This window comes from Mugil cephalus, chromosome 3, assembly GCF_022458985.1.
Source record: "Mugil cephalus isolate CIBA_MC_2020 chromosome 3, CIBA_Mcephalus_1.1, whole genome shotgun sequence".
NCBI lineage: Eukaryota > Metazoa > Chordata > Actinopteri > Mugiliformes > Mugilidae > Mugil > Mugil cephalus.
In genome coordinates this window covers 2,922,570-2,950,128 of record NC_061772.1, presented here as the reverse complement: position 1 = coordinate 2,950,128, position 27,559 = coordinate 2,922,570, and the positions used below count along the sequence as shown (strand labels likewise).

Below are 27,559 nucleotides of genomic sequence, written 5' to 3'. Positions count from 1 at the left end.
TAAATAAATAAGGCCTTTTAAGAAGAAAAAGATAATGATTATAAGATGGATATGTAAAGTGTCGGCAGCACTGACGCAGCACCCAACACCATGTATTGTTCATTGGTTTTACTGATGACATGGGGTCCTTGTGGCATTATTGGAATCTGGGGTTTGAATCAAATCAACTTCAGTGTCAACACAGGAATTTTTATGCCCTTCCTGTAGCTAGCCAGAAGGTTGGCTTAGAGGTCGGGTTGATGTAAAGGCCTATAAGCATGGGAGCTCGACTGAATCTTCACTTTTTTATTGGCAGTAAATGCAATGCTTACCTGTCATCTTAGCTCAGCTTTCGTTCATTTCAACACCATGTGGAAATTGGGGCAATGTTCTGGCTGCATCAAATCAACTAAACTATTTAAGGTATATATAGCTAAATTCTGTCATGGTAACGAGTGTAGCCCAGTGCGAAAGATTTTACATGTTCATGGCTGTATACGTAGTCACTGCTTGTTTGAAACACCTACAACAAAAACATCGACCAGTACCGTTGTTTTTCTGGTTAGGTTGTGATCCTGCAAACAAAAATCTTCTGTCATTACCCATGTACTCATGCACCCCCCAGTCCCACCCTACTCGCTAAGACACACTTCCATGACGGGACACCGAGGTGCCCAGGGCGCACCCACTGCCACTCTCCGTCTTTACCCGATGACAAAAACACAACTAATTGGAGTACCACTGCATGTTTTCACTAAAGGCACAATTTAATTACATTTGAGCTGGGAATGAGTATTTTGGGAATGTCTGTATGTTCATTCAAACAAATGGAGCGAATGAAAAGCAATATTTGTTTTGCTTTGATTAACAAATGGGCAGGGTAATTTGTCAAGGAGAAAAAAAGAGTGAGGGCAGAAAATCTCTGTTTAACCCCCAGCTTTCCAGTGGTGATCTGCACTCTCTCCATTTCACTCATTCACACACACACACACACACACACACACACACATGCTCATCCCTCCTTAAATGTCCCCCTCCATCTCCCCACACAACTTTTGCTCCTGGCTTTGTGACTCTGACCTCCCACTTCTGATCGCTTTTTCTTATTTCTTCCCCCTTTTGTCATCTGTCTTTCCCTCCCCAATCCCCAGTCTGTGTTTTGTGGTCCTTCTGTTCATAAATGCTTTATTAATAACTCAGTGAATAATGTAAAGAGTATTGTTTTCTCCAAGGTTGTATTAATAAACATGAATGAATTTATTTGTCTTCACCAAAGCATGATTAATGCACATTAATGTCTGGATATTGCTCACTCTGCCCTGCATCACCAAGCACATATCACCCCCACGCTGTCTCTGCCACCAAAAAAAAAAAAAAAAGACCTATCAGTGTTAAATATTTATGGCATAATATTAATGGTTTTGTAAAGAAAATAACACGTTATTAATCCTCTGATTAACAACTGATTAACCTTTTTTATTAAACACGTGATCCGTGCATCATCTCGACTCAGGATATGTCGACTGACTGCGCTGCAGAATAATTATTTTTGTGTCTTTTCTAATTGCAAAAATCGCATGACTGAACTATATGTGTGTGTATGTGTTTTTTTTTTTTTTTTGACGCGTGCATAGATACACCGCTCACACTTGTTCAAACAATATGAGATATATGTAGCTGAGATGACAACGAGGGATGAAGGAAGGGAAGAAAATAAAACACACACAAACATAACTGGTGCATTCTTTCACGTTGAGGGAGAACGAGAGCTGCCCCTAAATTTAGAAGCAGATCTTTTTAAAACAATGGGGTTTAATTCACATATCCGTTTATTCCGCAGTCACTGGCATGGGGTGGGAAAGTGAAGTGAAAACACAGCTGAAGGACAAAACATTTTCTCTCCTTTTTTGCCTCTGCTCATCTCAAAGCTATTGTCTGTTATTTTTAGTTCTCGTCAACTGAAAGACAATTATGCTATGTTTTCTGACATAGTGGAGCAGACTTCAGGTTGAAGAAGACTTCCGTCTTTATAAATCTCTTTATAAATTCTTTATAAATCTTTAGTTTAAATCCACCGATTCTTTTTATTTCTGTTTTTTAATGATTCTTTAGCAGTTAGTGGAAACGGTTCAGTGTTTACAGTGAAATGTGAAAGTGCTCTTTCACAGGATAATATTCTTGATAATACTGATGTTTTAATTTGTGGGACAACAATACAACACTAATGCAGATATTGGATGAGGTGGATCTGATTTTAACTATTTTATTTTGCTGCATAGTTTTATTCATAACAATAAATTGTACTTTATGAGCTGACAGGACACTTTCTGGATGTAAAATCTTTAATTAGTATCAAAGTTATTCAGGTAACACATATGAACAGCAATTTTATTTTTGGTGCTAATTTAATTGTATTTAAATAACACTATTAAACATTTTCATAGCTCAGAAATGAAATTTATTCATGTTGTGAAGAGAGAATACATAAAAACATAACATACTTTACATATGTTTTCCTTTATAGCTTCAACTTTGTTTGGATGCATTAAAGACCTGGATACATGTATTGTCAAAGACAGTGAACCAACTGCTTATGGGATAAGTAGCGAATACACCATTTTGTGAGACATATAGTTTTTTTCTTTTCTCATGACAGATGTCATCTCATTCCTGCCTATTTTTTCACCCTGTTTGCTTTCTCCTCACCCATGACCCTTGCATAGGTCACTGTCTTTCTTTCACAGATCCATTGTTTTAACGTAAAAGAAAATAAAAAAAATTAAATAAAACAAAATAAAACAAAAATCTTAGCTCTCTTAGAACATACTGTCCTTACATCTCACATGCTTTCTCTTTTTAACTCTGTCTTTTAACTCCACCCAAACTGTGAATCTACACAAGCCTGTTATGCACCCAATGTATCTTTTAACAGTTTTGTAATGCTGTTAGTCTTAATTACGGACAGTTTTATCCCTGTCAAAAAAAAAACGTCACATCAACTTTGATGGTAATTTTTCCCTGGATGCTGATCCTACAGAGGTTCAACCTTATTATAGTCTCCTGGAAGTTCGCCTAAAACCTTGACTGATCATATATTCCCCATGGCCCATTGCTCTGTCAGTTCAGATCTTCCTTCTTTTCTCTCTTTAAAAAAAAAAAAAAAAAAAAGATTTAATGCCATCATTAAAAAAATGAATTAGCTGGGTCCCAAAATACGCAGAAGGACATATGGTTTGGCCCAGTTTCTGAGAAGCATCGGGTTCAGTTTTTGGTCATTCTGTAAGAAAGGATGTGTGTGTGTGTTCATTCATTTACAAGTTGGATTTCAGGGCTTCTTGGGAGTTGGAGACTATTTATAGTGTGTCTCACACACTGAGGTGGAATTCGCAGTAATTAAAAAAGCGGTAAAGGTGGTTAATTCTATTTTTCCAATCGCTTTTTTAATCTTCTGTCCATCTACAATATTCTTGAAACATACAGAGGGAAAGAGAGAGAGTGGCAGGTACATGAGACTTAAGCCTCTTATAACTTGTCTCCATGCAGTGCAGACACAACACTGTGTCAGGGAGAGGTTTAGGCATGGTGCGGGCCTTCCTTAATTACTGGGGGATTGCTAAGCAGATACGACTGTGCTTTCACTGCAATAGGTGCTGGGTCAGTGGCGGCCTATGGGATTAGCCATACACAGTAGCTTCAGTCAGGAAAAAAGAGAGAAACATATTCCAAAAGAAAGTGAAGAGCTTCAGTAGAGTGGAAGACAAAAGGATAGAGTTTCCAGAGCATTCTACTGAATTTTGATTTATTGCCATTCATTTATGTAGTGTCATATTTTTTCTGAAAATGTTGTTGTCAGTAAAGACTTGAGTCTTTATGATAAAAATAATAATTCTTCCATGCAGGGCACAGCGACCTTCACATTTACCAAACAGAAAGTCCTGCGTGATTCTTGCACCACACTTTGCAAACTGACAGAGTTCTGTCCTGTTTCCTGGGGTTCAGCTTAGGGTTATCCATTTAGACATCGACATCAATGAGAAAATATCCCGTGGAAGAACGATGTCTGTTCTTCCTGTGAATTTCAGAGACTTCATGAATGTGTGCTGAGCTAAATTCTCATCTTACCCTTAACCTTACCCTGAGTCTACCATAACTTCATAGAAGTTGCCGATGTATAACACTTGAGTCGTTCCTTCTCAAAGATAGTGGAGAAAAAGGTGAGCACGCATTTTCTTCCCCTCTCCCTGGAGCACAGTGGCCTGCCACTCTGCTGAGAACACATTCGATTTGTCACCGAACAAATAGAGACATGTCGAGTGTAGTCAAAACACTCCGAACCGATGTGAGTTTTGGTGGGAGGAAGACATTTTTGCCTCCCTGTCACCAGCTGGAGTTTGGACGTACCACCACAGGAGTTTCGGTGACAGCCCAGTGAAGGCTGCTTTGTTTTCCTAAGTCGTCTCCATTCCCTTTAATGAGCCATTATGGTTATGTTTTGTCTCAGTCGTGTATGTTGGGTGGCTGAGTTTCTGAGCCGGCAAGACAGGGGAAGTGGGTAGGGGCGGTAGGGGCATCTTTAAACCTCCTACTGGAGAGAGGCATAGTTAAAAAGAGAATGTGTGAATCTAAAATAACTTGGGATCACTTTATTAGGACTGAAAAAAAATGGATATTTCAAGATTACAATATAACAATAGTAACAGGTCATGTCAACAATGGATATATGACAGAGTGTGAAAATGCAGTAATGTATATTTTGACATTACACAGTTATTCGATGACCTGATCGTTAATTTCCTTTTGAGAAAATATTGGCAACCACAACTCACCATTGGCCTTTTAAAACTCACACCACTCCAAGAGAGCAGTAAATAACTCCCTGAACTTATATCGCTCTGAAATGTTTCCTAAATCAAAGTCTTGAGTCTCGAAGCCAAACTCTCCCTTTCTTTTGTCTCATCTGTTTGCCTGAAGATGCAGTGAGTTCCTCCACGTAGCATGTGGTAAACTGTAACAGAGTGTGATGGAAAGTGATGGGATGTTGAAGGGGGGTTGTTGAGGGGAGTTGGGTGGCCAAGCAGACACTGTGACAACCCACCTGTCAGCAGGTACTCAGTATAATTGGTAAACGAAGGCCGCGGGATAGTAGTGGGGCCCCTTCTCTTCTCTCTGTCTTCTGCTCTGTTCTTTTTTTGACAAGTATTTGAAGTCACCAGGCAGTTGTTGGAAGCTCTCTCCTTTCTAGTTTCGTTCAGAGAAAGACAGAGGCCAACCAGGAGAGAAAAAAAAGAAAGTGGTGATGAACACATGTAAATGTGAATCACCAACTCAGTAAGTTCACTGAAGGTGATTATCCGAGGAGCGGACAACTATGCCGGTACATTTCATTGTGGATTGAGAATGGATAAATGTATTTTTCATCCACGTTAGACTCTTCTCCCTCTCTCTCAATGCCAATTCTAGCCATCAGGCTCTGTTTGCCCTCTAATGAAACATATTCATCTTCATCGCACTCTCTCAAGGCTCTCAAACTCACTTTACAGCATAGTCAATTAAACCCTTAGGGGCTACTCTGTGCGTAAGAGGATATATAATGCTTTGACATTTCAGCGAGTCCACATTAGGCACACCCATATAGCATTCTCCTTTGGGCTGGATAGGAAAGAGTCATAGACAAGCCTAGAGGTAGAGGAAAGCCAGTCAGTGGGATTGGGTCTCTTATAAGCTAGTTAGCTCTTTGGATTCATTTACTTATGCTGATGTAATAGGGCAGTTGTAAGAGGATACTCAAGTCTCTCTGTGACCCCTACACTGGCTCTTGTTCTCATATGAGTGTACCTAATATATACTAAGTCGTCTATAGTGTAACCATAGACTAACTAATAAATGCATTAGTGTGCATTAGTGTTGTGCATTACCATTTAGGCTTCTTAAATTGTCAGAATGTCCTTCTAAGGACTTTTGTTATCTTCTGTCTCATCTAAGTCCATGATTGTCAGATTTGTTTGCTTGCGTCGTTCCCTCTTAGACGTTAGTAGTGTCACTGGGACAACTGAGGTCAGCAGTGTAATGATGCAAAGCAAGTCTTGTAACAGGCCTACCGCTCTGGGGCTCAGGGTGCTTGTGTGTCTCCTAGGCTAGTAGTTGATCCTGCATCTCAATGGCATGAAACAGCTTGACAGAGCCAAGCTCTCCTTAAGGCTGAACATCACTTCTTTTGCCTTGTCATAACCCCTCTGACTAGGGGGCTCTAATTTGTGTGTGTGTGTGTGTGTGCATGAAACTTTATTTGAGGGCAACTCTGTATCCATGTCAGAAATGTTGTTTGGAGTCATAGGTTTCCATGTTGTATCATATCACACTGATTTTTGTTCTAAAAATAGAATTTCTTGAGCTCAAATTATGTGAAAGTGGTTTGAAACAATAAACTGAAAAATAAAAAAAAGTAACATTTCTAAAGAAAAAGCTACCAAGGTCCATTTGCTATCTGTTTCCCTACCTTTTCAACTGCACCTTCCTTCCAGTAGAGATTTTTAAGATCACGTACGAGGGAGACAACCAGGGGTTTTACCCAAAAATCTGTGCAAATTACATTCATGTTTCAGATTTGCCTCATTTTCCCTAACCAAAATCTCTTGCTATATTTAACCGTTTGGTTAAGTGTTTAAAACCCCTTAAGGGATAAGATAAAAAGTGACGGCAACCTGAGATCTTAGCTGAATCATCCATTCTACCTGGCAGTAAGATGGTATATTATGTTTTCGTTCTTTGTAGGCTACACTACAAACACCTGAGAATATAATCACACTGTGCCACCAAATTTCTATCACTCGTCATCATGACCTGGCCAAGTAAATTATTCCAAAGGATCCATTTTCTGCCAAGCAACCTGCTTCAAATGGTCTTTGAATTGTTGCTTAATGGTTCAGTTAAAACTCCAGAAAAAATAAACTAAAATTGGACGAATCTTTTAATACGAGTTTCAAGCCATGGTTCTTAACTTCACTAATTTTGTATTCCTTCAATTATGTCCTGCTGTCACAGGCGACGGATCAAGCTTTTAATTCACAGCAAGCCATCTCAGATTTTCTATTGAAAGAGGGATAATGTGGTTGTGTTTTGTTGAGGATACTAATGTAGACTGTTTTATGTTGGATTGTACGTGATTCCTATTTGCTGATTGTGTTTGTATCAATAGATGTTAGTGTGCGACTGTGTGTGTTTGCGGGTAAGATTGGTGAACTCTGTTTGGTATGCCCAGTCACCAGTATGTAGAACAACAGTGGTAGGCTTCTATTGTCTTGTGCTGCTCTATAGGGGTTAGTTGGTGCTGCATATGAAAAGATATATTTCATATCATTGTTGTTATTTACCTACAACTCAGGAAAATGTCTCCCCCTTCTGATTTATTCATCTGGACAGTGGATTTAGGCAGAGATGCTGAAAATCAGGATCTTTTCTGCACGGAACAACGAGCAAATTTATTATTCATAAAAGCTAATGCATTGTTTCTGTTGCTTCATATCTCTTTTTTTTGTTCTGTTACTCTGCCCACCAACCCCCACCCCCCACCCCGCCCCATCCCGACAGTGAACTGAATTCTCTTAGGCAAAGGTTGGCAGTTAAATGTCTGTGTTGAAATGAGAAGTTTGAAAGACGCAGCGCTATCTCTGTATATATGCGTATGTGTGTAAACTGATTTAAATCGCTCTTTGAGCCCTACAGAATGGCGCTTTAAATGTTAAATGGGGGTTGAAGCCTGCCTGAACTAATTTGTAGGGCTTTGCACCATGTTGACATTTAAATGTGATAAGAATAGCAAACTGTACTGCCGACCTATTTTGAAGATGCTTTCAGAATACATTCACATCAGCTGTGGCCTATAATTAATAAAAAAAGACAGGCCTCCCTTGCTCCAGATTTGATTATAATACAACCTTATAAACACACCAGGGATACGATGAGGGAGCAGACGAAGAAGAAGAACCAGGGGAGGGAATAAAAGAGAAGAATAACAGGAATAAAACAAGAGAAATGATGGAGGCAGGAATTAAGAGGGAGGTGGATTGCGAACACCTGGTCTTTGAGGCAGATTGCGTTGGCTGGCTGCTGTGCTATCACATTACTCTGATCCTGCCTCTCTTGTTTGTCAGAGAATTGAGAGAGAGGGCGAGAGAGAGAGAGAGAGAGAGAGAGAGAGAGAGAGGGTAGATGGGGGTGGTGGGGTCTGCAAAATCAGCATGCAAATAACACCACATTGTTAACTTAATCAGATGCAGGGGGAGAAAATATGGAGAGGGATGGAAGGAGCATGGCGGGGATGAGGGGAGTGGGGGGTTCGCCAGAGAGGTGAGACAGAAAGGAAGAGGGGTTTTGCGGTGATGGAAGACGACAGAGGGCACGCAGATTATAACCACCCACACCCCAGCTCCACCTCCCACCACTGCCCACATCCAACACCCCGAGGCTGCACCGGAACTCATGGAGAAGACACTGTGTGTGTGTGTGTGCGTGTGTGTGTGTGTGTGTGTGTGAAGACAGAATTGGAGGCAAACGGATGCAGCCTCCTCAGCACGCCGTCAAGTGGCGTGCACACACAGCTAACTATTGGTTACTACACTAGCTTGTTGTGGCAAGACTGCCAGTGTCAGGCATTTTGATTCAATGTCAAAATATTCCTCTGATAAACAACAAAAGTTGTTAGGTGCTGATAACTCTTACTAACCACTTAGACATTAACAACAGTGCATCTCAGAAATACAAATGACTCCTCAGCCAGAGCTGTTAAGGTTCTAGTAATTTATTCTTTCAAATTAGCAGCTAATCCCAGAGAAAATCACACTGCATAGCTTTTCTTAGAAATGAGTCCAAGTGTCTGTGTGTGTGTTTTTAATGAGTGTGTGTATTGTAGCCTTTGCTGTGGAAGATAAGTCAGTTAGGAACCTGAAGGTCAAGAAGGGCAGAGAGGAATGAGGAAAATGCAGTGTTTGCCACCAGACACTCCAGTCCCATTCTTTAAGAGACATCACACATGCCACTACTGCCACGCTCAAATTAAATGTGTGTTTTTTTTTCTTCTAAACAGTAACCCTGAATGTGAATGTGTAACAGTGTGTTTTGTAGTCCAGTTCACAGAAAAAAAAATAAAAAAAAACTCCTCTCACCCAACTTCCTGCTTTAATCACGGCTGCCTTTCACTGAGTCATAGGCATCGAAGCAAATGCTGCCTCACTGGCATCTCTCTTCCGCTCTCGCTCATTTTTTTTATCAGTCTTTCAATTTTTTACTTTCCTTCTCTAAATCTTTTCATCCCTCTCCACTCCACCAAACCCCATCTCTAATCTTAAGAGCAGTCACCACTTTGTGTTTCTGATAAAGTCTGATAGATAAACATGCTCTCTTATGTCCCTGAGGCCCTCCACCCTCCCTCCTGAGAGCACACCCCTCTAAAGCACTTCCTCTGCTACAATTAGTCTGTAATAAATACACCCTGTCCTTAAAGTAGAAAATGCTCTCTCACTCTCTCTCTCTCTCCTCTATTCCTTTTTATACAGTATTAAGTACCACATTAGCTCACTGTCTGTATCTGACTTTGAAGCAAAAGTAGAGAAAGCAGAGTGTGTGCTGCGTTTTTCTTTTCTTCCTCTTGCTCCCCAGTCACACCAAACGTGCGTGAGAACAATAGCGGTTATAAGGGCTCTAAGAGATATTGTAACATATGCTGAGAATCGCAAGCATTTCCACTCAAGTCTCAACTTCCTTGATAAGATTAGTTTGCTTTCTTAAACAGGAAATGTGCTGCTTAAAGAAAAAAAATGACAAAGAGACACAGCGTGGTTGCAAAATAAGTTCAGCTTCTTTCTAAAGAGCGAAAGTTCCATTTAAACTCTTCAGATGAAAAAAAGAAAAACAAGAAATGAGAGAGGAGAGAGATGGAAAGGGAGAGTTTATCAAAGTGATGGAATAAAGAGAGATTTAACACGGTCATATTAAAAAGACATGCAGCAGTTTCAATATTTAAAAATCCCATTTGCTTCGACAGAAGAGCTTTTTCATTCAAGAGCATATGGCAGCACTACCTGTATCCAGCCTCCCTCTCTCTTATCTTCCTCAAAGAAAAAGAAAAAAAAGAAGGAGGGGGGGGTATTTTCAAACAGACATTCAGACATTGAAGAATCATTCAATTATCGGCAGCATGATGTAAAATAATTACCTGACTCGCTTCCTGTAATGAGTGCTGCTAATTAGCCATAGACTTTTGTTTTAGTTGAAAAAAGAAAGCGAAAGTCCCAAACTCCCAACAGTGGAGAAGCTGTGAAAAGATATGTTGTATGTAGAGGTAGCGCCCTATCCTTTCTCTAAGCGCACACACACAACATGCACTGTGACTCCTTACTATAGGCTCACTTGGCTTGAAGGCACAATTTACCTCCCAATGTATGCACACACAGCTCTCAGTAAATAGTCGAGAGTGCAAAAAAGATCCTTCCTCTCTTAATTAGCTGTGTAACAATTAAAGTCTCCTCTTAGTAAATTGAACCTTTGTCTCCCTTGCCTCCCTAGTTGGATTTCAGCACCTGTCACAACAACCCCTCCCTTTACCACCACCTCCACCACTGCCACACACCCACTACTATTACCTCCACCCCCCCTCCCAACTGTAGTCATTATGCAAAACTCTACCAGAAAGCGCCCAGCATGAGTGGAAGAAAACAGCAATTATTTCTGATATTCTGTTATTTAGGCCGTATTGACATTCAACTACTTTCTTTCTGCTTGTCTCTTTTTCGCCGCCGTCACCTGAAAATCAGAGTGAGACTGAACTCATGAATCCCGTGAACTCACTGATTCCTGCAGTGCATCAGCGCGCTGCCCCAAAATGTGACCTACAGACATTAGCGTGTGTGTGTTGGCAGCATTAACATGCAGCGCAGTGACTGACCAGTGATGTAAGCTATGACAGATACACTGCGGCCATTGTCTCTCTGGCCTCTTTCTTTCTATAGTGTAACCATGCATGAGCGCTCTACACTGCCATGTTTGTTGTCTAACACACACATGGACATGCCCGCCCACACACACAGATTTGTGCCCCAGTTTTCTGACTGATTTGACAGGAAGAGTTTAGTTGCCAGACAAAGAGCAGGCCAAACCACACAGGTACATTAGACAAGAGCCACGTTTTGAATGTGAGCTGCAGACCAGTTGATCTGAGAGCCTACGCGGTTGTTGAGGTTTTCAAAAGTGTATGCTAAGAGTAATGCCTGGTAGAAATAAAACCACAAATGATGATCTACAGTAGAACCACAATAGCTGTGATGTGACATGTATAAAGACAACTCATAAAGTTAATTGACTGATAAGTGCTATAAATTAATGATTGGTTGTGAATGGGCAATGCATATAGATGTAGTGGGGTTAATGTGATGCTTGACCATCAGCACTACAGTAGTGGATCTGTGTTTTTTGGCAAATGAAGCAGAGTGTAGTCTTAGTTGCTACTTAAAGTTTGATAAATCTGTTATATAACAGAAACAATTCCTTCATATCTGTTTTCAAAGTCTGATATTTAGCGTTCCCTATAGGCCAGTATCAGAAAACAGGCAAACAAAAAACTAAACAAACAACAAGAATCGTGTTTATTGTAATGTCAATTACTACATTTTTTCAGTTTCTTTTTGGGCTTTCTCTTCGCTAAACTGAAGCAGACTGCTTAACAAATGTTTGACACTGTTAATCCTGTGCTCATCGCTCAGCTTTATTCACTGCTGCAGGGGTCTGACCATGCCACTGTGACCTCTATTGTGGCTCACTCAGGAGGGGAGAGGTGTTCACGATGTGCATGCACGCACACACACACCCATAAACACACATAGAGACTGAGACATCTGCAGGTCATCATCATCATAGTGGGAATAATACCAGGGATGGTTATCATAAAGGGAAGCTTTGAGCTCCCGGCCGTCTTGGGAAGATGATTTGGCTGGCCCTGAACAATGAACTGTGGGAATCCGCTTGTCCTGCATTGATCTTCCTCCCATGGCATCCCCTGCAAGGCTGTCAGAGCGACGGACGGATAAAAAGACCCACAACATTTTTCTTTCTCTCTCTCTCGCTCCCTCCCGGTGTCTTTCTTTTCTTGCTGTCAGGAGGGCTCCCACTGATCAGCGGGGATGAGCTGAAAGTTGAACTACCTGTTGACAGGACCTCTTAAACAGCTCTCAATGACATATTGTGCAGGAGAAAGAAGGGAAGGCAGAGGCTCCTGTTCATTCATATTTGCCGCAGATCTATTGAGCCTGAGCTCTCATTAAATCCCCACTCACTTTCTATTATTTTCTCTGCACAAAAGTAGAACAGGGGCTATATTAATCCACAACTATTCACAAGTTTTCAGTTGTTAAATATTCTGTGGTTGTGTGACGGACTATTTTTGTCTTACTGATGCTGTGTTTTGGAAGGTGTGAAATTTACCACAAATCAGGTCATAAAATGTGAGCATCATTGGTGTTTTTGGCCAGCCAATCAGAAATCTATTTCTTTCAGACCACTGAAACCATTGCCCCAAAAATCATGTAGCCCTTTGGGAGAAAGGTTTCACACTAATATTCCGTTAAACGATTGTTAATTTTCATAAAGAAAAATAAAAAATAAATGCCTACACATCTCCACATCCAACGTTGAGACAAGACCTTGGCCATGTCTGCAGCTTTACCTTTCCCCCCCTTTTAGAATAGTGCAATCGAGTTTTTTGAAGCTGCACATCTTTTTGATAGTGCAGAGTTATGAGTTTTGATCAAGAGGCTCTAGGCACAGGATGGAGTTAGGATTGAATTTGGCAGGTGTTGTGTGACTGTTTTCCATGTGCAGTTCAGTGCAGAGTGTTTTCGCCTCATTACAGAAAGTAATAATGCAGTGAAGTCAAAGTGCGAGAGAGAGGAAGGAAAACAAGGCAGCTTTTTTATTGGATTAATTAGACGTCTTGCAAAGACCACCTGCAATAGAACAAAACACAAGCCGCAAAGAAACTCATATCTGGTGTGTTCTACCTACCAAAGCACTAACTCTAAGTAAAACATCTTTTGCCAAGAGGTAATTGATCTTTGAAATGATGAGGAAGCTTGTACTTTTGAAAACACACTTAGAGTCTTTTAATGAATCCGAATGTCCCTGCTGCTTGTCTAATCACTAAATATTTAGCATTCAATTCTCAGTGCATGTAACATATGGCAAATACCCACATTGTCCCTTCAACATCAGAATGCTGTCACTGCAACTCCCTTGTCTCATTAATGATTTGGTGCAAATATGATTGAATTCAGCACATTGTGAATAATGATTGATTTGTTTAATGCAATGAATTTGTTCATTAGGACTTAATGAGGTATTGCATTGTGATTAGTCGATGGGTTTTGTGTCGATACATGCCAAAATAACAAAGTAAAGTCCAACTAATAGCGTTTCGATCCTTTACCCCCTCCCCATCTTGTCTTAAATGTCAGGGAAAAGTTTTTATGACACAACTCTGACTCAAAACTGACGGCAAATTCAAGTGTACTATGAGTTATGTCTGAAAAAGTGCATTTTAATAAGGATTTATAATAGGTAGCAATTCCTAATATTGGAACTGCCTTTGTACAATCATTTATATGGTTACAATTAGAGAGGAGCACATTTAAATCCCATATGTATTTATGATGCATGCTACTGTTGATAAGAGAGAAATGAACTCAGCGCATTCAAATGGTGACTGAAATATACTTCCATTGTGTTACAGATACCACTTATAATTAAGCTGAGGATTGAAGAGAAACCGAGTGAAATCAGTTTCTGTGAGTGTGTAAATGTGCAGAGTATTTGGTGTGTTTACGGGTGCACGTGGTGCTTTGCTGAATATTAAACCACAAACTATAAAGACAACAACTGAACCTTCGTGAGAAAATGCTAAAGGAAGTCTCTGTGGTTTTAGAGGTATCAGAGGAGCCAATAGTTTTAATGAGGCAGCATTGCTGCACATGCCAGGAAATGATAAGGTTATACAGGTTAGAATAACGGCAGACAGATACTGTACCAGCATGAAGCTATAGACGACATCTGTTCTTCATAACGTCTTCATAACGGGTCTGCACAGACTATGCAGCAATGGCAGAGAGAGTGAGACATATTAGGGACAAAGGGCCCAGAGACGTTTCTTAATGTGACTGGTAAGAATGACATCCCTTAGTCTTGATCTTCTAAGACATAGTGCTGCTATATTAACATTGCACGGAGAACTGTTTTTCAGTACATGTCAGGGGTATTTTGCGTGGAACTGTCAGGCTGTGGTCAAAATAGAAAGTGTTGCTGATGTGATTTCTCTGGGCAGCCATTTGAAAATGCTGGGTGAGTTGCAACATACTCACCGCGTCTTTTAGAGGGCATTCGCATATTGAATTGTTGTCTGCAGTCAAAGGGATGTGTCTGAGTGTGTTTTTTTCCCTGTGTGTCTATGTGTTCCTGCTTGTACACCACCCTCAAATTCCCTTGTATGTGTGTGTTGATGTGAGCAGAGGGGGGATGTCACATAAGAAATGTCCTTTTTAATCAGGGGAAAAAATATAAAATGACTCGGGAGCAAGGCAAGCATATTAATGTGCCTCATTTGCATACGCTCGTCAGCCAGGATACGTTTATAAAAAACACAAACTGGATTCTTCAGTTCATTTCACATTATTCCATTGTCTATCTGCCTTTGTTATATGTTAAAGATAAAGGCAGAAATCAAATTGAAGAAAAGGGCAAGCTGCTATCTCCCCAAATGAGCAACAGCTCATCAGCCTAGTTTAAATCACAGATTTCTATTCCAAAAGGCAGCCGCCTCTGTAAAAAGGGCCCATTCAAATAAGGTCTTTTCCAATATATGCACGACTGGTGATGGAAGCTGGGGTGTCACATAAATACAATTTAAAATCTAAGCCCTATTAAAGCAGTCTAACGAAGTTGTATCTTTCCCAGCAATTTTAACAATAAACATACACCTATGCAGTATATTCCATTTAAGTGTAAACTTATTTACTATTAGGATTTTAACATAATTTGTTACTTGGATGAGTGCATTATTATTATTCCACTCACATCAGAATGTAGTCATGCGATCTGTTGTACATTTAAGTAGGCTTTGACGGAAGCACATCTAACTGTTACACATAAGCCCGCAGAACATAACATACCCATTATATTCTTGATGAATTCAGTAGAATTGCTTTATGATACTTGTGGGGAGGAATAAGGAGAATTCAAAGGGCAGCCCACAAGTGTCACATTCCTTTACACACAACTGGAAACTGGTGACAGTGTCTAATTCATGTCCACAAGATAAGAATCCACCATCAACAGTGTGTTGGAGGGGCCAGTGACTACAAGAACAGACACCCCTTATGTCTGCTAACCTCCTACTGAGGGGAGAGAGAAGGGAAAAAGAGAAAATGCTCAAATGAACAAGTTCATAAATGAGCCAAGAGAAACGAAGAGCAGATCAGAAACATACAGTAGGTGGAGAGACAGAAAAGGAGTGTGGCAGAATCTTAGATGCCCTTTGTGCCTATAAAGGGTACACTGAACATGTGTGCACATATTTAATGTGGGTGTGACACATTGCTGCCAGACTTAGTAAGTAAATGCACCTAATGCCAGTTCTTTACATTACCTCTTCATGAAAGGTTATTTTGATGATTATAATCATACATTATGGGCCTATAGCTGTCGCTGTTACCAGGCAGCATACTAATCAGCTTAATGAGATATTATACAATATTTTGTTGACCAAAGCAGAACCACTGTAACTGTTACTGAGGGTTTGACCTCTGCAAGCAGTGAGGAAGTGTGCAGATAGATGTTTATACCTCTCCATCTGGACAGCAGATGGATCTGCTTTTAAAACGCTGTTGTTTTTTCATATATATTTAAATAAATAAAAAAATAAAAAAAATAAAATGTCACTGATGTCACACATATGGAATGAAACACCTTCACTGATAGTTCAACATGGCAGGAGCTTGATATATTTCGGAGGCTCTATGGAAGTCCAGGACTATAGGAAGATATATGTGATAACATAGGTAGAATTAAATAAATGCATAAATGGTACCTTCTAATTTCTTTTGGACATTAGGATGCGCTTTTATCTGTTCTTTTAGTGTATTATCCAGTGAAAATTTGGATGTACTGCAAAAACTTTAAACACAGCTGACTTATGTTTCCATTGTTTTCTCTATCCTGGGAACTGTGAAAGAGTTAGGTAGAGACAAGAAGAAAGACACAGAGAGAGTTGGGAAAACAGACGCAGACGCAGAAGGAGAACAAAGTGATTCACATCAAATGTAATACGGCTCTTTAATGGAATATTGCGCCAAGACAAGTGTCGTGGCACCGAGATAAGAATGTTGTGTTTACTGGAGTAACCCCTTGGTTTTAAGTGCTATTGTTAATATCATAATTGTAGTATTGCGGTGGCTTCCCGACAATGCAGTTGCTCCATTTCATTAAGGCGTGTAATTGGAGGAATTCTGATAGGATGGGCACAAGTAGCTTAATTATACACCGCTCACAGTGTTTACAGAGTAATTATTCCATCCAAAATGGTTTTACATTTTGAAAAAAAAAAGTTCTAAGGAGTCACAGCATCCTTCCAGGCCGTTGGTGCTGACAATACACATAATGCATCAAAGACAATCAGTTTTATTCTCCTTTACCAGATTACACATCACAGATGTTGGTAGTCATTAGTCCCTAAAATACATTAGTCCTGAATATGTGGTTGGATGATACATTTTAAATACAGTGTTTTGTTATATTTCCTTTTCCTTCAAACCTGTATTATCTTAAAACAAAAATTCATTTGAAACATTTCTAATTTAGTTCTTTCTTTCTGATTTTACAGGATGGAGGACTCTAGTTTATGTCTTGGTGTGTCATCAGCGGTTACTGACGCTGATGCCCATCTGAGCAATGCAGTGTTAAATGGCCGCTATCCCATCAGTCAAAAACTTCATCAGCTTACTGCCCAGCTAGGACACGCCTTTCCTGAACTACACCGCCCACAACAGATACCTGAAGAGAAGGCAGCCACACCTTTAGATGAGAAGACTCACCACGCAGCCCTGGCCAGTCAACCTATAAGCAGTCAGATGGCCCTGCTAGCCAATCAACTTAACCGTGACATTGATGCAGGGGCACTAAGTGGGTTGAACGGGCGTGTTGACCTACAGCAGTTTCTCAATGGGCAGAACTTGGGCATCATGTCGCAGATGAATGATATTGAAGATGACGCTCGCAAGAATAGGAAGTATCCCTGTCCATTGTGTGGCAAGCGCTTTCGTTTTAACAGTATCTTATCACTGCACATGCGCACACACACAGGAGAGAAGCCATTCAAGTGTCCATACTGCGACCACAGAGCAGCTCAAAAGGGTAACTTGAAGATCCATCTCCGCACCCACAAGCTGGGGAATCTTGGTAAGGGACGTGGTCGTGTCCGAGAGGAGAACAGGCTGCTGCATGAGCTTGAAGAGAGGGCCATCCTTAGGGACAAGCAGATGAGAGGGAGTGGCAGTCTCCTCCAGACACCTCAAACACCTCATCTGGGCCTCAATAGCAGCTCTAACACCCATCAGCAGCAATTAGGTTCAGCCTGTGGCCCCCCTCCCCCTTCTGGCCTTGCCACTCCAGACACCATTTCCCAGCCTTCTTCTTCACCCAAGCCAGCTGGCACCCAAGATGAGCAGTCCCTGAACCCAACTACAGGCTTCCGTTGTACATTCTGCAAAGGAAAGTTCAAGAAGCGTGAGGAGCTGGATCGCCACATCCGCATACTCCATAAGCCCTACAAATGTACTTTGTGTGAGTTTGCTGCATCTCATGAAGAGGAACTTATAAGTCACGTGGAGAAGGCCCACATCACAGCTGAGACCACACAGGGCCAGGGTGCTGGTGGAGCTGGTGGCACACAGATGGCCACTGAATTTCGCTGTGACGTTTGTGGCCAGGTGTTCAGCCAAGCTTGGTTCCTTAAGGGCCACATGCGAAAGCACAAGGACTCATTTGAACACTGCTGCCAAATCTGTGGCCGCCGATTCAAGGAACCCTGGTTCCTCAAGAATCATATGAAGGTGCATCTGAACAAGCTTGCCATCAAGAGCAAGCCACCCCAGCCCAGTGACCAGGACATGGCTGCCGTCAATAGCATGAGCAATCTGGCTCAGGAAGCTCATGCCAACCTTTATTCCCGCTACATCTCCTGTCTTCAGGGAGGCTTCCTTTCACCAGACAAACAGGGTCTGAATGAGCAACACCAGTTGCTGGCTAAAGCAGGGATAGCTATGAAGGAAAAGGAGATGTTAGGGAAGCTGCTGGGGCCGATGGCAGGAGGTATGGGCCATGTGCTGGGTGAAAATGAGAAACGCTCTCTCCTTGGTTGCCTGAATCTTGTGCCACCACTCAAGTCAAGCTGCATGGAGCGCCTCCAGGCAGCTGCAAAAGTGGCAGAGATGGACTCCCTCAATAGCTACCAAGCCTGGCAGATAATGGCTCGTGGCATGGCTATGGACAGGGCTTTCATGCCTAAGGATCAGCAGCAGCACCAGCACCATATACCCCCAGGACAGGAAGATGAAATGAGTGGTGTGGGGCCCTTGGCTTCCTTCTCAAAGGATAAACAAGACTACTCCTTGATTGCTTCAAGCGATAGCTCCAAGCAGAAGCAGCTCTCTGAAGCCTTGCAGGGATCCAAGGCCTCTGGTGGAGCCATGATATCCATGAAGGAGGATGGAAGAGGCTTCGACAGTCATCGTGACCTCATGTCCCACCATGGTAATGCAGAGGCACCTGGAGCCCTGGCTGGCTTAGGAAGCCCAAACATTGACTTCAGCCATTCCAATCTGGGCAGCCTGAAGGAGAAGCCCTCAGAATGTCCTGATTGTGGCCGGGTCTTCAGAACCTACCATCAAATGGTTGTCCACTCCCGAATCCATGGGAAAGACAAGAGAATCATCGAGGAGGCACTTCAGCAAGGTCTGGACGAACGTCGCGGTTCAGCCAGTGATCCCGAGTCCCAGTCCATCAGTCGCTCCACCACTCCAGGCTCCTCCAATGTGACAGAAGAGAGCGGAGCTGGGGGTGGACACTCCCAGACAGGAAGCATCCAAGATGACAGCCCACATCCTTCCTCACCATCCTCAGGTAAGAAAGCTCCTTATATCTTTTGCTCAGTCTGTGGATGAAGGGACATGATGTACAATACAACATAATGATGTTTCCTTATTTAATCCAGTGATAGAATCCAATCTGATTTATTATCCAACAACTCTAGCTATATAGCTTCCACAAAGAATCACTTAAATTATATGGATGATATGATATGCTCTAAATATCAATGACAAATCCATGTCTTCAAAAAGACTGGAAAATAACCCCAAAAACAAAAAATAATTGAAGTCATATAGAATTAGAGCCACACATTCCTCACATAACTTAGTTACTTGATTTCAAGCACCCCAGACAGTCACACATCCTCACACAGTGGCTTTCTTATACAGGTTACTTTACACACACACACACACATGCACAAACACAAACTCATAGACAGTGTCACTAAATTAAGATAAAAAAGCAAAATAAATGCATTGTGCTATAAATATTAAGATAGATAAGATAATCCTTTTCCCACAGGGTGGAAATTTGCAAGAAGGTACAGTTAAACAATATATTGCCTCATTTCCATTTTTTCCTCATTTTGCTGGACATGGTTACTATGTTGCACTATTAAGTACCATTGTAGCTACTGTTCACGTTAAGCCAAAGAAGACTCCAGAGAACACAGTCAAGTAGGTGAACTGCTTCACCAGCGCTTGTTTGCAGGTTAGCAGTCTAGTTCCCTGTGGAACATGAGTAAAGAAGGAGAGCATAGGGACGAACTCATTTTAACCACAGTGATTAATAAATGTCTTTAATAAACATGTTAGAGACAACCAAACCCCTCCCCCTCCTACCCAGTAAACACAGGCCGGCTGGGCCTAGATAAGTGTATGTTTAGTGGGATTAAGGGAGGCTCATTGCTAATGATTACACAAGTTTTTAAAGGTAACTTTTGGTTGCTCCTCGGGGCACTATGCTGGCATTAAGAAGCGTGTGCAGTAATTAGGTCACGAATATGCGATAATCAGTCAGTTTAAGCTAAACAAGACACTAATTAAAGATATACATATAAAGCAGGTCAAAAAAGTGAACTTCATTTGCAAAAGCGAGGATGTGCTTTTAAGTCTTTTGAGAAAAATATAAATATATATAAATATAAATCAGAGTGGCTTAGCTTAAGGCTGTAAGCAACTTAATTCCACCAGTGGAGATGAAATTGTTTATTTATTCACAGAGGCATGAAGTCCTTATCATGCCCGTGTAGTGTGATGGGTTTGAACATGGGACAGGCTATGTTTATTTTAATCTAAGAATTAATAACAGACAACCCCCCACCCCAATTAGGAATTAATGAAAATGAGAGTGAGATAAAAACCTATTTTCTTTATAGAGACTATTAAACATAACACTTTCTCAACAGAGTGGGGGTGTAGCGGATGTAATTATCTTCTGAATTTTAATGCTGGAAGTTTCTTCCTCCATATCTCTCTCTCCCTTCCTCTGCATCTCTCTCTCTCTTTTGACTCAAGCACCCCGATTCTGATGGGTACAGCTTGTAGCATTTCAACAACTTCAGAGGTACTCTATATTGTATACAAAATAAACTAATTAAAATATGTCTGAGAAAAATAAAAATAAAACTTACAGCATTTAGCACGTATTCATTTAATTTTAACAAAGAACAAAGGAATGCATTAGATTTAGTTGAGTAGTTAAATCTTGCCCCCAGGGCACCATCTTTGGAGAAGGCGGTTAGGATTAAAGACAAAAATATACATACAAAAATAAGTCAAAATAGTGATTTGACAACTGTGATGGTTTCCCCAAGGCCTTGATTCTGATGTATGTATGCGCTTATGTTTGTGTAGGGACAGTTTGTAGTCTCACCCTTAGCCCAGTATTCAAACACATTGGCACCATTCAACCCTTTTGTCACTCTGACACTGTCATATCTGACAGGCCGTCCTTCCATTGTTTTTGTACAGCTTTGTGAGGGTACGATCTCAAAAGGCTAAATGCTACAGCACATGCCAAATAAAGTACATTTTTAGAGAAGGATACAATAAAGGGCACCCTGATCTGAATGGAGTGGGATGCAGTTTTATTGAAATTAAATTTTAGAAGTAAACAGATTTGACATTAAAATGTTAACAATGCATGTTTTGCCACTTCCTGTTTTTTAATCAGGAGTAGCAAAACTTGACTTGTCGTTCTTCACAACTTACACAATGTGATTCACATTTGGAGCTCAGGGACTCTCAAATTAGAAGCTTTGATGTGTGAGAAAAATGTGTCTGAGTCTCATGTGGAGAAAGGTGTCATGCTTCTCCTCTGCATGAATGTTTGTTGTGTGCGTGCATATATGTGTGTGTGTGAAGGGAGGGGAGGGGAGGTTTGTAGCGTGTGCGCATATCACTCTCTTCTGTTTTGAACAGGATGTGGCTACTGTACCATTGTCTTTATCTTAATATTTCAGGTCTTAAAAGAACAGCTTGTAATTCTCTTTTAAGTGTGTACCTGCAAGTGTGTGCTTGTGTGTGTGTGAGTGTGTGCCTCTGCCCTGCCACCTGCCCACAGCAATTTTGAGTTAAACTTAAATTATAGTAATCAACAATAACATCTCAACTGTGAAAGAAGGTCAACTCTGGCACTTTTGTCTTTGAGACAGCGCTTGTTTAAAAGCAATGAGTGAAAAATGGGAGAAGTGAGGAAGAAAAAGAGCTGAAAAACAAAGGCCTTTGTGGGAGATGTCCTTTAAAGACCCTTCTTATTAAACACATCTCTGCAGCTGACCTTGAGCAGGGTTTTTTATTCAATATGCTTTTTTTAGAAAACAAAATGGTAATTATACGCAGACCCATTGCTATCTCTTTTATGTTTGGTTATCTTTGGACTTGCTTCCTGTTATTGTATCCTGCGATGATCAGGCCCTGAAGAAGCTGTGCTGGGTGAAAACTCTGTGGTGAAGTCATGCAAGCACATTTCAGCAACAGGTAGAACTGGTGTCAAAAGGAACTGGGTCTTTGGAAAGAATTCTCTCTTACATGCACATCAATCACCATAGAAAATTCTCATTTTGCACAATGCCATCTCCCCATTCTCCTGCCATAATATAGGCAAAATGAAACTGAATCTGTAAAAAATTGGCTTTGCTGTAAGCATGTAAGGCCTAAAGCAGCCTTGAATGTAGCTCCATAACCGTCCCACTCCCCTTAAACCCCACTCCCACCTCTTTCCTTGCAGCTGTAAAAGAAGACTCCCTTTGGCTCCCTCTTTCTTTCTGTCTCTCAGGAGAATCCCCTATGTCTACAATTTTTTTTTTTTTTTTTTTTTTTTTTTTGCGTTTTAGCATGGCAGGGATTAGCCTGCATATCCCTGGTCTTACCACGGCTCAAACAAGCAGGCAAAATGCTTGCTCTATACAAATTGAAATTGGATTTGCCAACTTGACGCCTTAGGTTATAAAGCGTGGATATTCATCTAATTGCGACAGTACAATGGGGGCGTAATTACACATGCAGACAAACTGTTACAGTGTAATTACTGTGTCATTAAAACAGGAATAAAGCAGAGTTGAACAAGCTCCAGACTACTATAAATAAGAATGGTCACAAACCTGATCAAGACAATATCAACTGTAAAATATGGCAAGCCAACTATGGAGAAGCACAGTGAAGCGCAGTGGTTTGGGAGTATTCTAGATGACCAGACATCCTCACACTGTCCAAGGATATAAATGTTTAGCTTAACTGGGAACTCGAAATTACCGACAGGTGTGACTGGTTATCTGTCTCTCTTTGTGTCGGCCCTGTGATTAACTGGCATCCTAAGCAGATACAATATACATTTGAAGAGAATCGCTCTTGGGCAAGACTGTAACCTGAAGCCGCTGCCATCCTGCAGACTGTAGATGTCCCAAGGATTGTCTAGTCCTCCTATGTTCCTATAAGTGATAAAAATTAGGTTAATTTCCTGTGTGCTGGCTATTGGTGATTTACACCATCACACAAGAAACTAAAATAATAATCACATTTTAAAAAATATATTTTGATACAAATGTTCACTCTAAGTCTGAGCAACCACACCATGTACATCAAGACTCAGCCAGTGAAGAGATGCGTTTGGTATAATATTTGAAAGATTCCAACCAGATTTTCTAGTTTAAATGGCTTGTATGATTGCTACTGACCCTAAAAAGGGACAAAATCTAAAATCAGTCCATTTTATCAATATGCTGAGAAGAGAAGTTTGATATTTCTGTGTAGGACTACTGGTTTGCTTTATGGGGCTTTGGGCAAAATGGATTAAAGGAATGAGTTGTGACAGGGCTCAATTGGCGCCCCCATTGGGCTAATCCAACCCTAGTTATGTTCGTGAATGAAAAGATTAAAAAGAAAGGTCACATCTTTACAAAATGCAAACCATTTGCTTGACCAAGCACTTGAACAAAAGCTAAAAAAAAAATATAGACAGAGCAACTACAAAAGTTGAGTAGCACATTCAGTCTGTCAGATAGATGTGTCTTTAATTGGTAAAGGTGCCTTACTATGAAAGGCCAAGATACCTCACACATTCCTTGTTGCTGGAAGCTACATTACTCCTACATCATCTCACACTGCTACCAAAACTGAAATGAGGCCAGGGCGTTGTGACTGTGTGTGCAGTAATACAGAGTATGAGTCTAAAACTATGTGCATTAAAAAATAATGAATTATGTTTCTCTTTTTTCCCCCCATTTCTCCCATCTGCGCAAATTACTTTGTCTTTGTAATTGACATCCGTTCCTCTAGTACTTTCCTCCTTGCACTATTCTTCTTTTCTCTATAATCAGAGAACTCAGTGGTTACAAAACCTGAGCTTTCTACCCCCCACTCATTTGAAGAAGTCTGGCCTGTCATATCTGTATTTTTTATGTGTCACCAAACTTAAATAGACATTCATTGTGTTAGAGGCACATTCATTCCCTGAGCTGTATTTTTGTACAGTAGGTCAGGACTCTGGTGTCTGGTAAATGATAAAAGTTCTATTCAAACGCACTAATTGTCAGTGTGCTGCTCTGATTGACATGTCTCGGATAAATGCAGACTTAGTATTTTTGTACACGCTTGCACAATATAAAAGGCCAATTTATTTCTCTGTTCTTCTTTCTCCTTTTCCTTGCACAGTTCATTTGATTTCTTTCTTCCTCTTTTGCTCTCTGTCTCTCTCCCCTACCCCGTCTCTCCGACTCAATTTGTAAATATTACCCATGGTGGGAATTAGCCTTGGCTTTTTAGATATTTAAAAATTTCAATTGTATTCCGACGAGTGTGTTTGATCGAGGGAAGGACTGCGAGACTTGGGTTTGCTCCTCGGTATTCCTGGGTGGCTATCAGTGGCTAGCCTTGTCCTTATGAAACATTTATCAGCCCCTTTTATGTCTTAATGATCACGTTAGGATTCCCCGCTTGGTTATGGAGCCAGGACAGGGGGAAAAAAACGACTGTTGAGACAGTGAAGGAGAGAAGAGGAGATGAAAAAATTGACACGGGCAATTGCGAAGGGGAAAGACAGAGAGAGTGCAGTGAAAAAAGGCAGAGAGAGATGACAGGGCATCACATTCCTCAGTAAACAGTATTGCATTATGCCAGTCCCTCTTTTCAACTCCAAATCTTTGCCAAAACATTGCTTACCTTTCCCTTGGAATAAGCTTCCTTGGCACACACCTCATCCCTCTTCTTCTGTCTTCCCCCTTTCTGTTTTATGTTTTATAATTAAAACATAATATTTATCTTTCCACAACAGAAGGCTGCCTTACACTGTCAGGTAGACTGTTTGCATATTAATGTTCTTAATACATCAACAAGCTATCTTCTCTGGTGTCATTGCTAAAACTGAGCAAGAATAGGGAAAGCGAAGCCAACTCAACATACAGTTCTTTACAACGGGTTTGAAATGCAGGGGAAAACTTAACTTGATTGACCACACGGGAGACGAGACTCAAAGTCCAAAGAAAGAGACATAAATTAACATCACAGTCACAACTTGCGCTGGTAGTGGAGCGTGTTTACCTAGTCTTAGCATTAAGATGCACATACAAATGCACAGATCCAGACTAAATAAGAAGTTGCCCCTCCTTCAGCCAGAAACGCAAAGCAAAACTCTACACTGGCTAAAAACTTTCTCTTCTTTGATTGTTTATGTGTGTGCTTAACAGAGGGGTTGGAGGGATGGAGGGGAGGGCAAAGCTGAATGAGATTGAATGCCAAGTTCCTTTTCTCTCCGTCTGGTGACAGCTGTCTGACTCCGTCAATGTGGGATTCCTGTGAAATGAGGCAGGGCTCTCAGTCAGAGAATGCAAATGATGGCACTGGATGGCGGAGCGGCAGGACTGGGGTATGGAATGGTGGGTGAGGGGATCTTTGTTTGAACAAGTTAACTTGGGCATGATTGGGTCTCCTCCTGTGTGTGAAAAACATGGAGAATACATTGACCTTTGCCTTATTAAAAAAAATGGAGGGCCAGGCATGTGATACCATGACCGAGGAATCTCCTGCTTGCTCTTGTTCCCCTCATCCTGCCCACTTTTTTGCTTCTGCCTCTTTTTCTTCTTCTCTTTATTTCTCCCTCACTTTATCATTCTCCGGTTTTGCTGCCCCTCTCTTCCCTCCCTCCACCCCACCTCCCTCCCTTCTTAATCTCCTCCTCTTAACCCCATTGACAGGTCACATAAAAAGCCTTTTGTGTCAACATCAGGGCGCTGACATGAGAGCAGAAAGCTACATGAAAAATTTGCTCCCCCACCCTCCCCCCCTTTAGCTGTAGCTATCTTCTCATCGCAACAGAAGAAGAGACAGAGTGAGAGAAAGAAGGGAGAGATGGAGAAAGAGAGGGAGAAGCAAAAAGTGAGAGGAATTAAGTCCAGGGATTAAGATCTCTGAGCTTTCGGGTTTTTTTCACTCTCTCCCCCTGCCACATTCCAATTGTTCTTAAAATATTTGGCAATGTCAATTAGTAAGTGAGCAGAGCTAGCTGATGAACACAATTTTCCAGGCGACTGAGCACCCTATTGTTGTGGAGCGAACAGCAGATTTCTGAGGTCATTATCATTCCCTGTTAGCCGTGCCCAGCTGCTCTCCTCTTGGCTCCAGCCAAACTCAGCTCTCCTCTCTGCTTTTCCCCTCTCGCTCTTATACATCATCTCTCCCCTCCTCTCGTCCACCTCGCCCCACCCCACCCCCCCTTCACCCCCACCGCCAGCCTTCCTGCACTATGTTCTCCTGTTCAGAGCTGGTTGATAGCGGGCAGCAACAGGGGGCCCTCAACAAGACGAGGGATGGGAGGAGATAGCGGGCGGAAAGAAAGGAAGGCAGTGAGATGAATGTAGCACATGAGAGATGGGATACAGTAAAGGCAAAGGAGTGAGGGGAGGGGTCAAAGGAGAACAAAAATAAAACTGAGGAGGGCATGGAGCATGAAGGAGTGGGCAGATCAGATCAAGTTACGAATCACACAAGAAATAAGAGAAGAGAACAGAGGTTGATAACATGGTGTCATAGAAGGAAGAGGGTGAAGATCAGTGCTGCCAAAAAATGGAGTTCTGCACAAATGCACAGCACCTTTGCTTCTTTTTTCCTGCATCTTATTTTTGCAATTGTTTAAATTGTCTCAGTTAAAGAGATTATTTTGGTTGCATTTAAATCTATTTTAATAATAATAAAAAAGTCATTAGTATTGTTTACCTCAGAGTACCTTAGAATATGATGAGCTTTAAGATGAAAAAAGGTGCCTGCTGTTACAACTTGTTTCAAATGGTTTGCGTTCTCTTTCACACCCAACAAAACATCCAGGTATCTGCATCTGAACATCTGAAGGTGTCTTTCTTTCTTTTTCTTTTTTTTTTTGCTTAAGAAAAATGATGAAAGATTCCTTTGTGAAAGTTAAAAAACTACAAGTGCAGAAGGAAGAAAATCTTAATGTGTTCCCACAGGCCTCTTCATCCCCATCCTTACCATACTGTACCCCAAAATGGGTGCTCTCCCTCCTTTATCCCTCACACCTATCTCTTTTCGACAGCAGATCTGTACATCTTGGAAAGGCAGATAACTTTTTTCAGTTTTAGTTTTCTATGTTGACAGTTCCACCTCTCTCGTCCAACCTGTACGAAGTTTGCATGAGTTAACACTGGTTAGTAGGGAGTGTGTGAGCTCTTGTGTGTGTGTGTGTGTGTGTGTGTCTTATAGAAAGAGAGAGGAGGAGAAAGAGACAGGGAGGAAGGCAGAGAGAGAAAGAGTGAGAGTGAAAAAGGGTGAGCGGCATCAAAGCGTTGCTCTCAGCTGCAGCTGCCAAGCTTCCTCGTCCCCAGTTAGCAGCCATCCAGCTGTCAGGCTGCGCGAAGAGGAAGAGAGGGGGGAAATCTCTCACCAGCCATATG

General features: G+C 41.3%; 1 protein-coding gene across 7 annotated transcripts in view; it reads left to right on the top strand.

Moving 5' to 3' along the window:
• Positions 1-27,559, top strand: part of znf536 (zinc finger protein 536) — a 190,286-nt gene that overhangs the window by 78,106 nt on the left and 84,621 nt on the right. For 6 of the 7 annotated variants that reach the window (XM_047579907.1, XM_047579905.1, XM_047579908.1 and 3 more), the window contains one exon: positions 16,895-19,191. In XM_047579907.1, the coding sequence (XP_047435863.1) occupies positions 16,896-19,191 (2,296 nt within the window). In that variant the 5' untranslated portion in view covers position 16,895. Of the gene's footprint in view, positions 1-14,046; positions 14,181-16,894; positions 19,192-27,559 lie in introns of those variants that run through there. The other variant, XM_047579909.1, reaches the window with a different exon arrangement.